This window comes from Nothobranchius furzeri, chromosome 3 (genome assembly GCF_043380555.1).
Source record: "Nothobranchius furzeri strain GRZ-AD chromosome 3, NfurGRZ-RIMD1, whole genome shotgun sequence".
Taxonomy (NCBI): Eukaryota; Metazoa; Chordata; class Actinopteri; order Cyprinodontiformes; family Nothobranchiidae; genus Nothobranchius; species Nothobranchius furzeri.
This window is the reverse complement of record NC_091743.1, coordinates 88,551,458-88,565,265: the sequence shown is the minus strand read 5'-3', so window position 1 is coordinate 88,565,265 and position 13,808 is coordinate 88,551,458. Positions and strand designations below refer to the sequence as shown.

General features: G+C 46.8%; 1 protein-coding gene across 1 annotated transcript in view; it reads left to right on the top strand.

The window, feature by feature from the left end:
* Window positions 1-13,808, top strand: part of zanl (zonadhesin, like) — a 73,346-nt gene that overhangs the window by 19,044 nt on the left and 40,494 nt on the right. Inside the window, exons 14-21 of the mRNA XM_054733692.2 lie at window positions 240-388; window positions 537-665; window positions 4,027-4,165; window positions 4,458-4,599; window positions 6,796-6,992; window positions 11,170-11,308; window positions 12,708-12,824; window positions 13,226-13,350. Coding sequence (XP_054589667.1) covers window positions 240-388; window positions 537-665; window positions 4,027-4,165; window positions 4,458-4,599; window positions 6,796-6,992; window positions 11,170-11,308; window positions 12,708-12,824; window positions 13,226-13,350 — 1,137 coding nt within the window. The remainder of the gene's footprint in view (window positions 1-239; window positions 389-536; window positions 666-4,026; window positions 4,166-4,457; window positions 4,600-6,795; window positions 6,993-11,169; window positions 11,309-12,707; window positions 12,825-13,225; window positions 13,351-13,808) is intronic.

The window sequence follows — 13,808 nt, the reverse complement described above, 5'->3', positions numbered from 1 at the left end:
TGAGAAAGCATTGGGGGCTCGAAATGTCCTAGGCTTCACATTAGATATATTATCTACTTCATTATCAGACTTCTGCAGAGCTTCATGACCTGCTGAGTGGGAAATTGATTCTGGAAAATGACTCAATAAGCTTTTGCTACAACAGTAACTGTACTTCTTAGAGTTTTATTCCAGTGAACATATAACATGCCTCTGGAGTCAGTAGTGTATTTGTAACCACACATGCTCTTTTCAAACAGGTGAATGGGACCAATGTCAACTTACCAGTTACTCCAGCCACTGGAGTTTCTGTGTTTAAGTCAGGAAAACATTACACCGCGTCTATGAACTTTGGTGTAACAGTTCGGTACGATGGAAACCACTTCATGGACATCAAAGTGATCAAGGAGTGAGTGACAGCTGCACACAATACATTATCTTTGAAGATTTGGTCCAAATACACATTCTTCAGATCAGATCCACTTTTGGCTTGACTGTCATGATCTTGTGTTTTTGTTTTATGAAATCTTACCTTGGTCTTTTTCTGTGGTTCACAGCTATCAGAACAAACTGTGTGGACTTTGTGGAGATTATAATGGACATGATAAAGATGACTTCCGCAAACCAGATGGAACCTTGACAAACAGCGCCAATGACTTTGGACACAGCTGGAATACTGATCCAGAGTGAGCACTAAGCCAGGATTCATGTAAACCCACACAATACACTGGAAAAGAAAGAAAGAAAGAAAGAAAGAAAGTGAGAAAGAAAGAAAGTGAGAAAGAGAGAGAGAAAGAAAGAAAGTGAGAAAGAGAGAGAGAAAGAAAGAAAGTGAGAAAGAGAGAGAGAAGAAAGAAAGTGAAAGAGAAAGAGAAAGAAAGAAAGTGAAAGAGAAAGAGAAAGAAAGTGAAAGAGAAAGAGAAAGAAAGTGAAAGAGAAAGAGAGAAAGAGAAAGAAAGTGAAAGAGAAAGAGAAAGAAAGTGAAAGAGAAAGAGAAAGAAAGTGAAAGAGAAAGAGAAAGAAAGTGAAAGAGAAAGAGAGAAAGAGAAAGAAAGTGAAAGAGAAAGAGAAAGAAAGTGAAAGAGAAAGAGAAAGATAGTGAAAGAGAAAGAGAAAGAAAGTGAAAGAGAAAGAGAGAAAGAGAAAGAAAGTGAAAGAGAAAGAGAAAGAAAGTGAAAGAGAAAGAGAAAGAAAGTGAGAGAAAGAGAGAAAGAGAAAGAAAGTGAAAGAGAAAGAGAAAGAAAGTGAAAGAGAAAGAGAAAGAAAGTGAAAGAGAAAGAGAAAGAAAGTGAAAGAGAAAGAGAGAAAGAGAAAGAAAGTGAAAGAGAAAGAGAGAAAGAGAAAGAAAGTGAAAGAGAAAGAGACTTTTTAACACAGACAAATTTGTCTCTCATCCTCCTCCACCTCTTCATGCGCTCGCCACCTCTAAACCCACATTTCCTGTCATTTCCGTCCACAAATAAAACGCTTGCTGTGTATCTTTTCACTCCTCCAGTCACGGGGAATTAAACGTTCATGTTTTTAGAGTTTTTTTGTGAGGTATTCTTCAACTTGCTCCGTGTCTGCCGCTAGTTATCCTCGGCTCTCTTTGTGTTTTTGAGGACGCAATGGCGGCGGTGTAGACGACAGCTGCGTCCTGACCAATCACAAGCTTGCGTTGTCCGTCTCGACTGACGGATATTTAGAAAAGAGAGCTCGACTCTGTCCGTCCTTGCGGAGCTCTCCGGCAGGCCCGCAAGGACGTTGCGTGTCTCCGCGCTGACGCAGACGGAGAAGCATGAATCAGGCTTAAATGTCCCTGTGGCGTAAAAGAGACTGGCTTTTTCTAACTCAAACATTTTCCTCCATCTCTCTCCTTTCTGTCCCTAACGCAGGCAATGAGAGCTGAAGAAAACCTTTACGGTCAACATGAATTGGCAACTTGCGTCAAGCTACAATTCAAATAGGTCAATAATTACATGGTTTCTCAGTGAACAAGTAGCAAGTTGAGAAACCGCTTTTTATGTGTTATTTTCTAACTACTGTCAGTCACTGAGTTTTCCATGGAGGCGGAATATAAATATTGTCTTCAACCCCTATTTCTTACTTTAGCCATCAGTTATAGACGGGAAAGATCTCCGATTAGAAAAGCCAGACAGAGCTACTCACCCTTCTTGGCTCGCAATGGGAAGGTTGTTGTTGATTACACAGCCAGGATCAAGCAGGGCACATCTTGGCTAGTAGAAGCTAACTGTTAGCATGAGCAACTCCACAACATGGCAGAACTCCTTCAAGCTTGTGTTTTTTGTGGAGATAAAACATCAACATTCCAAAGCAAATTAAGTCAGTGATAGACTTGTGTTGCTGTTTGCCAATCAGAGGAGAGATGTCCGAATATCAGGAAATCCATCCATCCATCTTTGGTTGCTTATCCGGGGTCGGGTCACGGGGCCAGGAGCCTAAAGCTTGGTTTATGCTTGACGCATTCACTTTCCGCTTGGTGATGCGGCTCGCGGATGGAACATGCTTCACAACTTGCAGCGTTTATGGTTCGTGCGGCTTGTCTCTGCGGTGAGCCAATATTCTCCCAAACTGTAGGGGGCAGCATGGAGCTCTACGGCATGCATCCAACACTACACCATAGCAGAAGTAGAAATTACTGTTTACAACATGGCATTCCAGCATTTTTTAACAGCGTCCTCGTCTTTTCTGACAGTACGAGCTATTTCGCTCCAAGAATTATTAACAACATGTTGATCACGGTGATCTCTGAGAGCTGAATCATACAAATGTCTGTATTTACCAACCTCTGCCATACTAGTTCTTGCCGGTCCGCCATGTTTTTCCGCGTCCGTCCGTCCGTCCACGTGGTTAGAAATTTTCTGAGGTGCGCGTTGCAGAAATTCTGGGCCGTGCGGAGGCGCGGTGGAGGGGCGTGGTTGTTAAAATGACGCAACTTTTCCGCGCGGAGCCGTGCGGACCTCGCGAACGCGTCAAGCATAAACCAACCTTAAGCAGGGAGGCCCAGACTTCCCTTTCCCCAGCCACTTGGACTAGCTCCTCCGTGGGAATCCTAAGGCATTCAAAGTCAAAGTCAAAGTCATTTATTGTCATTTCTACCACATGTGCAGGACATACAGAGAAATGAAATTCAGTTTCAGCACACACAATTCAAAGATCAGACATACGTGGGTAAGACACATAACAAGAATTGGTGACTGCGGTCATTCGCAACATGAGTCGCGCTACCAGCCGTGAGACATCGTCTCTCCAGCGTATCCTGGGTCTTCATTTAGGTCTTCTCTCAGTTGGACGTGCCTGGAAAACCTCACCCGGGAGGCATCCAGGAGGTATCCTAACTAGGTACCGAGAGCCAGCTTCTGTAGCCGAGGATTAGACCGCCAAGGTGGCAACATCACACGTTGCACCCAACCCCTTTTTGGCCCCTCCTACAAGTGGTGAGCCCATGGCAAGAGGAACCCACGTCTCCTCTTCGGGCTGTGCCCAGCCAGGTTCCATGGGTGGAAGCCTGGCCACCAGGCGCTTGCCAACGTGCCCCGCCTTCAGGCCGGACGTTAGAGGGGGGCCCCGGTGGCCCGTGCCACTACTTAAATCAACTCACAAGACATTGATTTACACTAGAAACCTTCAAATGAACTGAAAATACTAGCAAACTTGGTCTTTAACATAAATCAATTTAATTCTGAAATAACTGTTTCTTCTCAGTTTCTTTTTATTTTAAGTTTAACTGGTCTGGTTGATTCCTGAAACCCTAAAATGTTTTGCTTTGAATCCTTACATCCTGTTGTGAACACATCCATCTTCATGACCACTTAGTTCTGAGTTCTCAGGGAGCTTCTGTCCATCTCCTTTATGATAAATGACCCGCTCAGCACTTTACACTACGGTGTATCATTCATCCATTCACACGCTGGTGGTGATGAGTCACCAGGTGAGAGGCGGAGGACGCCCTATGCTGGTCTCCAGTCCATGCAGGGGCACTCAGACAAACGAGGCATACAACCATTGCCTAATGTATTTATTGTTTTGCATTTTCCTGGTCTGTAGGTGTAATAAGAAACCAAATACCACCATTCCTGGGTGTGATGAAGAAGAGAAGGAACTCTATGAGAGCTCTGGATACTGTGGCATCCTGCTGGACAAAAAAGGTCCATTTGCCGTGTGCCATCCCAAAGTCAACCCCAATGTAAGTCCATCCTCATTCAGACTCGAGCAAGCTAGAGAAAACCTGTCACTGCATGGAGCTCGGTGTCTGCTGATTTAGTAAAATTTCCACAAGTATCTGGACCGTTGTTTGTTGTTTAGCTGGAAACAGATCTTCATCCATCACCCGGACCTACTGAATGCCGTAAACATAACATTTGAATTTAGTACATTTGCTGTGGTCTACAGTGAGCCAACAGTCAAAAGAAACTGTTGGAATTCTATTTTTGATTTGAGTTTGTTGCCACATCAGCCAGTTGTTTGCTTGTTTGCAGAATTACTTCAGAGACTGTGTATTTGACCTGTGTGAGTTGGATGGTGCCAGACCCATCCTGTGCGAAGCCATCGAGGCTTATGTTAACGAGTGCCAGGACCGCGGGGTAAACATCGGGCCCTGGAGGAATACAACGTTCTGTCGTGAGTATTAGGTCAACACAGAAGTGGAGAAGACTGTGATGAAAGAAGTAAATTGACGATGATCGGCGAATGACCCGTCTTTTGTTTTGAATGTTTCGGTAGGAGCTAACACAGATAACTCTTGACTTTCTAAATGTAAAAGTACTTTACTTCTTTTCTGCCAAAGTACCTCCAAAGTCTTTGGACTCTGGCAGGGATCAGGTGCTGAATCACACAAATCTAGGTCCCACAAATGAAATCTAGTCGATTTGATCAAGTTTGGTAGATTTTCATACAATCATACTTTCCCAAAACGAATGGGAAGCACAGAAATAGTTTCATTGTGAACATTTCCCTTTTACTAGCTCATCAATTGATAATGTCCAAATAAAACTGTGAGAAGATTTTTTTTGTTGCAGAAAGGCTCTGTAGTTGAACAGAATGACACTTTGAAGGCCGCAACGGCCTGGTGAACTCCACTGGACACCTCAACACCTGCTTAACTTTGTTGGACTTTTCTCTTTGTGCTGCATTTTCAAACAAAATATATTAGAGATGCAATGATACCAGATTTTTTCCTAACCAAGTATAAGAACAAGTACGAGTACTTACGTTTGAGTACTTGCTTGTACGTTCTTGTGTACTTGACAAGTATGTTCTTGACAAGGACACCAGAAGGTCCTTTCTGCCGAGTACGGGAGAACAAAGACAGTAATGCACTGTGGGATACCTTGCTGACCAAGTCCACAGAGGGATGATCCATGATATAACGGGCGGTGCAAGAACACATCGGGATACTGTGAGCATACTTGCATAAAAGTGTTCTTAGGATTGGAACAGTATTTGGGCCAATACTGATGACGTTTCACAAGGCAAGTACGCGAATTGAGAAACAGCCAAGTACTAATAAATGTCATCAACATCATCACAGTCACATCCTTCAGTAAAAACAGATCAGTCTGTACATTCGAAGCATCCCCTCAGGGTTTCACACGCCTCCTCCGTCCACACGCGTATCGTCCTAAAGGTAACCGGCTGTTTCTGTACAGCGGGTGTACACCTGGACCTCAACAATACAAGATTGTGATCAGAATATCCAAGTGGGGGTAAGGCTGGTGAATAAAAACTATCCTTAATGTTCGTATAAAATAGGTCAATGATCCGCTTCCCCCACGTGGGACATTTAACCATTTGTTTGAACGACGGGAGCGTAGAAGAGAGAGAACAGTGGTTAAAATCCCCTGTAATAATGAACAGTGCATCCGAGGAAGAGCTTTGTAACTTATGTGTCACTTTAGAAACTGTCTCTATAGCTCGCTTTCCATTGGCCGACGGTGGGATATAAACAACAGTTACATTTATGTGGGAGATCTCCCTCGGGAGGTAGTAGGGACGGCAGCTTACCACCAGCAGCTCCATGTTCTTGTCACACACCCGCTCCTTAACAGCGACACGGTTCGGAGGACACCGGCGTTCTTCACATATATACACACCCCTCCGCCTTGCTTCTTAGCTGTCACGCTGAGGTCTCTGTCCATCCTGCGAAGCGTAAATCCATCAATCTTCACGTGGGACTCCGTTATCTTCTCCGACATCCCAGATTCTGAGAAGCACATCAGGCTACTCTGCCGGTACATACGGTCGTAGCGAACACACGCAGAAAGCTCATCAACTTTGTTGCAAAGTGAGCGCACGTTTCCAATAATCACAGAGGGAAGAACCGGCTTGTATCATCGCCGCCGGTTTTTAACTTTGATCCCCGCTCTGCAGCCTCGTTTCCAAGTTTTGACACTGGTAGCATCCAACTCTGGGCCCAGATAAGGCTTACTTGTCACATACAGCCGCAGACCTAAAAGTTCATCCCGGGTATATGTGTAGACCGGTAGGCCATCACCGCTCCTGACTCACAGTGTTTGCACTGGTTGCCAGCAAATCACTGCGCCCAGCCACAAAAGAAGCACCAGGACGCATGTATCACAAACAGCCATGATGCGTAGTTAGAGCAGATTCCAACTGAAGAAAAAAATAAAAAAAAGTTGCTACAAATACAATAAACATTAACACAAGTAACTTCAAGCTCTCACACACACCCACCCAAGGCAGTGTCGCTAGCTCAGGGGGGGGGGGGGGGGGGGTGGCATCCAGTCAGCATCTGGATTTATGTCCTCACTTCATTGTGGAACTAAAACCTGATGACAGCCTCTTGTTTTTTCCCAGCACTGAGCTGCCATCCCAATAGCCACTATGAAGCCTGTGCAGACCCCTGTCAGGAGACCTGCTTTGGAAAACCTTCCTCCTGTAGTGGACCATGCTCCGAGGGCTGTGTGTGTGATCCTGGATATGTCCTGAGTGCGGGGAAGTGTGTGAAGAAGAACTCCTGTGGATGCAAACATACAAATGGGCAGTACTATGAGGTAAGTATTTACATTAAAGAGATCCTTCACTAAGAAAACATTTTCCTTAATAGTTTAGAAAATGATCGGTCACTCTGAGATTGACATGCAGGTTGCACATGAAAATAATCTTCTACACCTATCTCCCGCAGTAGCTTCCGATAGAAAACAGATGTGAAACTCTAGGATTTTAAAATGCTGACAGATCTGCGTCACACTGTCACTTAACATTCATGGACTCACCCATCCTGACTTGTGATGGGGAAGGCTGGTGTTTAAGCATTCAGCAAACAGCAGAGAATGTCTCAACAAGTAGAAGCTAATAGTTAGCATTGGCAACTCCACCACACAGCAACACCTCGAGGTTTGTGTTAATTGTGGAGAAGAAACATCAGTGTTGCAAAGCCAACAGATTTAGTCAGCTTTCATGGAGGTTGGTCCCAAATGCAGGAACCCAGAACGACACAGAGAGGTGGTTGCAAAAGTCAGATGCTTTTATTAGGATGAGAAGGAGATCCACTGGCTCAGGAAAACACTGTAGCCGTCATCGTCGTCGTCTTCCTCCGCTTATCCAGGTCCGGTTCGCGGGAGCAGCATCCCAAGTAGGGAGCTCCAGACCGTCCCCTCCCATGCTACCTCCACCAGCTCCTCCGGCAGGACCCCAAGGCGTTCCCGGACCAGATTGGAGACGTAACCTCTCCAACGTGTCCTGGGTCGGCCCGGGGGCCTCCTGCCGGCAGGACATGCCCGAAACACCTCCCCGGGGAGGCGTCCAGGAGGCATCCTGACCAGATGCCCAAACCACCTGAACTGGCTCCTTTCGATCCGGAGGAGCAGCGGTTCTACTCCGAGTCCCTCCCGAATGTCCGAGCTCCTCACCCTATCTCTAAGGCTGAGCCTGGCCACCCTAGGGAGGAAACTTATTTCTGCCGCTTGTATCCGCGATCTCGTTCTTTTGGTCATTACCCAAAGCTCATGACCATAGGTGAGGATTGGGACGTAGATCGACCGGTAAATGGAGAGCCTGGATTTCTGGCTCAGCTCCCTCTTCCCCACGACAGATCGACTCAGCGTCCGCATCACTGCAGACGCCGAACCAATCCGCCTGTCGATCTCCCGATCCCTCCTACCCTCACTCGTGAACAAGACCCCGAGATACTTAAACTCCTCCACTTGAGGTCGGACCTCTCTCCCTACCCGGAGGTGGCAAGCCACCCTTTTCCGATCGAGAACCATGGTCTCAGATTTGGAGGTGCTGATCCTCATCCCAGCCACTTCAAACTCGGCCGCAAACCTACCCAGCAAGAGCTGAAGGTCAGAGCTGGATGAAGCTAGGAGGACCACATCATCCGCAAAAAGCAGAGACGAGATTCTCCTGCCACCAAACTCGACACACTCCACACCACGGCTGCTCCTAGAAATTCTGTCCATAAAGGTAATGAACAGAACCGGTGACAAAGGGCAGCCCTGGCGGAGTCCAACCCTCACCGGGAACAGGTCTGACTTACTACCGGCTATGCGGACCAAACTCACGCTCCTCTGGTAAAGGGACTGAATGGCCCTTAACAGAAAGCCACCCACCCCATGCTCCTGGAGCGTCCCCCACAGGGTGTCCCTGGTTATAAGCCTTCTCCAAATCCACAAAGCACATGTGGATTGGTTGGGCAAACTCCCATGCCCCCTCCATCACCCTTGCAAGGGTATAGAGCTGGTCCACAGTTCCACGGCCAGGACGAAAACCACATTGCTCCTCCTCAATCTAAGATTCAACTATCAATCGGACCCTCCTCTCCAGTACCTTGGAGTAGACCTTTCCAGGGAGGCTGAGGAGTGTAATCCCCCTATAGTTGGAACACACCCTTAGGTCACCCTTCTTAAAGATGGGGACCACCACCCCGGTCTGCCACTCCACAGGAACTGCCCCTGATGACCACGCTATGTTGCAGAGACGTGTCAACCATGACAGCCCTACAACATCCATAGCCTTGAGATACCCAGGACGAACCTCATCCCCTCCCGGGGCTCTGCTGCTGTGTAGTTGTTTGACTACCTCAGCAACTTCGGCCCCAGAGATTCAACAGTCCATCCCCAGGTCTCCCGGCTCTGGTTCCTCCTCGGAATGCGCATAGGTGGGACTGAGGAGCTCCTCAAAGTATTCCTTCCACCGTCCAACTATAGCCTCAGTTGACGTCAGCAGCTCCCCATCCCCACTGTAAACAGTGTGAGCGAGTTGCTGCCTTCTTCTCCTGAGGCGCCGGACAGTTTGCCAGAACTTCTTTGGAGCCGATCGATAGTCTTTCTCCATGGCCTCACCAAACTCCTCCCACGCCCGAGATTTTGCCTCGGCAACTGCCACTGCTGCACCCCGCTTAGCTATCCGGTACCCGTCTGCTGCCTCCAGAGAACCACAGACCAGTCACGCCCTGTAGGCCTCCTTCTTCAGCCTGACGGCTCCCCGAACCTCTGGTGTCCACCAGCGGGTACGGGGGTTGCCACCACGACTGGCACCGGCCACCTTGCGACCACAGCTAGCAACAGCCGCCTCAACAATCGCAGTGTGGAACAAGGCCCACTCGGAGTCAATGTCCCCCACTGCTCTCGGGATGCGGTCAAAGCTCTGCCGGAGGTGGGAGTTGAAGACCAACTTGACAGGTTCTTCTGCCAAGCGTTCCTAGCAGACCCTCACTATGCGTTTGGGTCTGCCAGGTCTACGCGGCATCTTCCCCTGCCATCTGATCCAACTCACCACCAGGTGGTGATCAGTTGACAGCTCCACTCCTCTCTTCACTCGGGTGTCCAAAACATACGGCTGCAGGTCAGATGACACGATTACAAATTCTATCATCGACCTGCGACCTAGGCTGCCCTGGTACCAAGTGTACCGATGGGCATCCTTATGTTCGAACATGGTGTTCGTTTTGGCCAAACTGCGGCTTGCACAGAAGTCCAACAACAAAACACCACTCGAGTTCAGATCAGGCGGGCTGTTCCTCCCAATCACACCCCTCCAGGTCATGCTGGCATTGCCCACGTGAGCATTGAAATCCTCCAGCAGGACAATGGAGTCCCCTGATGGCGCACTATCTAGCACTCGTCCCAGGGACTCCAAAAAGGGTGGGTACTCTGAACTGATATTTGGCGAATAAGCTTGTGCTTATGTGCTTAACACTGTAGCCAACACAAAAATTCAAAACCTCACAGGACGCTAACTCGGAACTGGAAATTCAGGAGGTGACAGGCATGCTGACAGGTGAACAAAAACACCGATCAAACCAACAACCACAGAAGACAAGACTGGGGCCTAAATACACAGAGGCAGTGATCAGGGAAACAGGGAGCAGGTGTGAGCTGGTGGGAGGCAGGAGAGACTGGGGAAGGAACACAACAAACTAAGGGGAGATGCTAACTAACTATAAACGTACAGAAGACTAAAGATAAGAGAACTAATAAACCTGAAACTAGATCTTTAACTGGGGAAGCTAAAGAGACAAGAACCAAAAGAAGAGGGAATCTAATTCTGAGGAGCCTAGAGCAGTAAATGAGATGGGACAGCTAAGTAAGAAATGAATGGGCTGGGGACCACAGGGAGACAGAACATGACAGATTTAGTGGTAGAGTTGCATTGCTGTTATTCAGTCAGAGGCAAGATGTCCAAATATCAGCAAATAAGACTCCAAATTCTTTGTCTGAAGCTACATTCTCTTTTGGCTGAATTCTTCATGCCAACACAGGTGCACCAGTGCTTTTTTTCTCCCTAGAATAGGATTTACAAGACATTCATTCCTATTAAAATCCACTGCAAATGTATTAAGATATGAGTAAAGGACCGCTTAGCAACGTTGTGGTCAAAACCAGGTTAACCGCAGTTGAAACATTTTGGAATTTAGTAAAAAACATTTTTTGTGTCACTGATGATGCAGAACATTGACAATAACACAACAATTACATAAAATCGGCTTTGGAACAATACTCACATCAACTTCTAAGATTATTACGCTTTTGGTGAATATGGCTGTTTCCAATGTCGTTCTACGCACAAGCTGTGTTTAATAAAATCCTCCAGTGAGCCTCTGTCTTTACCTGTCTACTGGATGATCAACCATGTGTGTGTGTGTGTGTGTGTGTGTGTGTGTGTGTGTGTGTGTGTGTGTGTGTGTGTGTGTGTGTGTGTGTGTGTGTGTGTGTGTGTGTGTTGTAGCCCGGAGAGGAGTTTTTTGTGGAGGATTGTAAACTGAAGTGCAGGTGTGATGCCCCCTTTGTTACCTGCTTGCCCTCTGACTGCCCCCCGATGCATGAGTGCAGACTGCAGGATGGAGAACTCGGCTGCTTCCCCTCCGGTTGGTTCTAACACACCCTTTTGAATTAATCTGCAGCTAGGCAGACTCGAGGGCCTGCTTTAAGGCTAGATTCTCACAGACTCTGAAGACTGACTGACCAGAAAAATAAGAATTTTTAATCAGTTTTTAGAGACTAGCGCAAGCTTGGCTGCTCATTTTGCACATATGTTCAGATATTAAGAAGTTCATAATTTTACACGCGTTCTCTTGCACCAACACTAATCCCTAATGAGTGTGACGCCTGATTTGACAATAAACCTGATTCTGAGTTAGAGATAATTCATCTAAAAGAGCAGGGTTGGCTTATTCAGTGGGCCCATGTGAGCAGTTGCAGGAAGACAAAAAGGCATCTTTAGAAATTCTGCAGTGCTTACATTGATCTACCAGCTGAGCTATTGTGGGGCATAAATACAGCTGTAACATTCATTCCAGCGAACGGAAAAAGACAGATCATTTAGGCCTAGGCCTGCTCGTATTCTCTAGTACTTTCTCTTGTTCAAGTTCAACACAGGGGACCTTCTGCAGCCACCGCAGTGATCCAACACCCCCTCACTGCTTCTGTGGTCCCTCCGTGGTCGCCAGAATGTGGTTCTTTTGCCTTATCAAAACACAAGAGACAGACAGCTTTCCAAACACAGCATGGGGCATTTATTTGTACAATTCAACAATACATCACCAACAGCTCATGGGACAGCCTGCAGCCTGGTACTAAATGCCTCGGCTGGAACCTTCTGCAAAAGCCCTTCTCTCCTTCAACACGCAGCATCAGTTATACTCGTGTTGCTGGCGCTTACTCCCACATTCCTTTGATTCTGGGAAATGAAGGGGTGCTATTTTCACTTCCCAATATGGTCAAAGAAGTTAAGAGTTACTGAAAGTTACATAAGCTTAAACTGAACAACATGATGTTGAGCACGTACGCAGAAGCTGGACTGATAAACAGGATGTCAGATTGCACATACACACAGAACACTGATTTTAGCTCCTACACTTCCCACACAGTGTTGTTTAATGATTGTGGATGGTAGATCATGTTAATAAGAGTAATAAGAATGAAAATGCCTTTAATTGCCCATCAGTGGGAAAATTGCATTATTGCAATGGCTCAGGCACAGCAGGGTAGAAGCAGTAGCACAGAAGATAATTATTGCACATAATGACGAGAGTAGCAGTAGCAGTATTGCACTTATCTTGAAAGATGATGACATTTGTAGTGGAGTGTTACAGATGTATGGGTACCATTAGCAGTGGCTATCTGACAGCGGCAGGAAGGAAAGACCTGCAGTATCGCTCCTTCGTACAGCGAGGGTGGATCAGTCTGTCGCGGACCTTCTGATCTCCTGACAGCTCGGACAATCCCTGCTCTAAAGTGATCTTGTTTTCTATCCCATTCTTTCAGGCTCTCAGGATTGTGTGGTCTCTGGTGATCCTCATTACAACACCTTTGACAAGAAGTTCTACACCTTCATGGGAACCTGCACCTACACACTGGCCAGAACATGCAGAAACAACACAGGTTGAAGCACGGTTACATCCTGACATTTTCTGTCCTCCTTGGTGTGTGACAGACTTAGCTGGCTTGTTTAGTCTTTGTAGTTTACAGCTACAGGAACACACAACACAACATTCTCTCTCTCACTCATGCATACACACACACTCACACACACTTGCACAGAGCACGAGAGGTTGGTGCTGTCCTCACACTTCAGCAGCACTCAGACAAGGGCCTGAGCCAAAGCCCCATTCCCTCTCTGCTGCAGCTGTGCTCTCCCACCACCACATGAATCATTTTGACTGTCGGTTGCTTGATAATTCAGGACTTTACAGAACCGGTTTTAGGTGGATTAGTAGTCCATGTAAACATAAAACGGTTCACAGTCTGGACTTGGCTTTGATGGGTGTGTTCTTGTGGTCCAGGTCCGTGGTTTTCTGTGGAGGCCAAGAATGAGGAGAGGGGCGTGGCGGGTGTGTCATACTTGAGAAAACTCTACGTCACCGTGAACGGTATCACTGTCACTCTGATGAAGACCCGCCGAACTCTGGTCAGTGTTACTGTAGATGTCATTACGAAGATGTTAATACGTCTGCCACAAACCCAGAAAACACACACATACACATGTGCATGGGCACAAATTCAAGTCTTTAGTCTTTTGTAGTTGTTACAAGCCATCTTCCCAAGCTAGCCTAGCTGGTTGACTTGTATTTCTATTTGCGTGGGCGTGACACCAGCCACTCTTTAAAATGCCTGCACACTCTTGTAGGAGCTGATTAGCAATCACCCCTAACCTAGACTCTGATTCTGGCAAAACCAGATTAATGCAGGTCAAGGGAGACTCAGTTTATTCACAATCCATGTCCATGAAGCTTATGTACACTTTAGGTTAAGACTCTTGCCAGCTGCTCCTTTCCAGCTGAGGAGACAACTGACTTTACCAGTAGCCTAGGATGGAGGAAACACATCAATAACACCTAGGGATGGCATTTACAACCAGCATCTCAC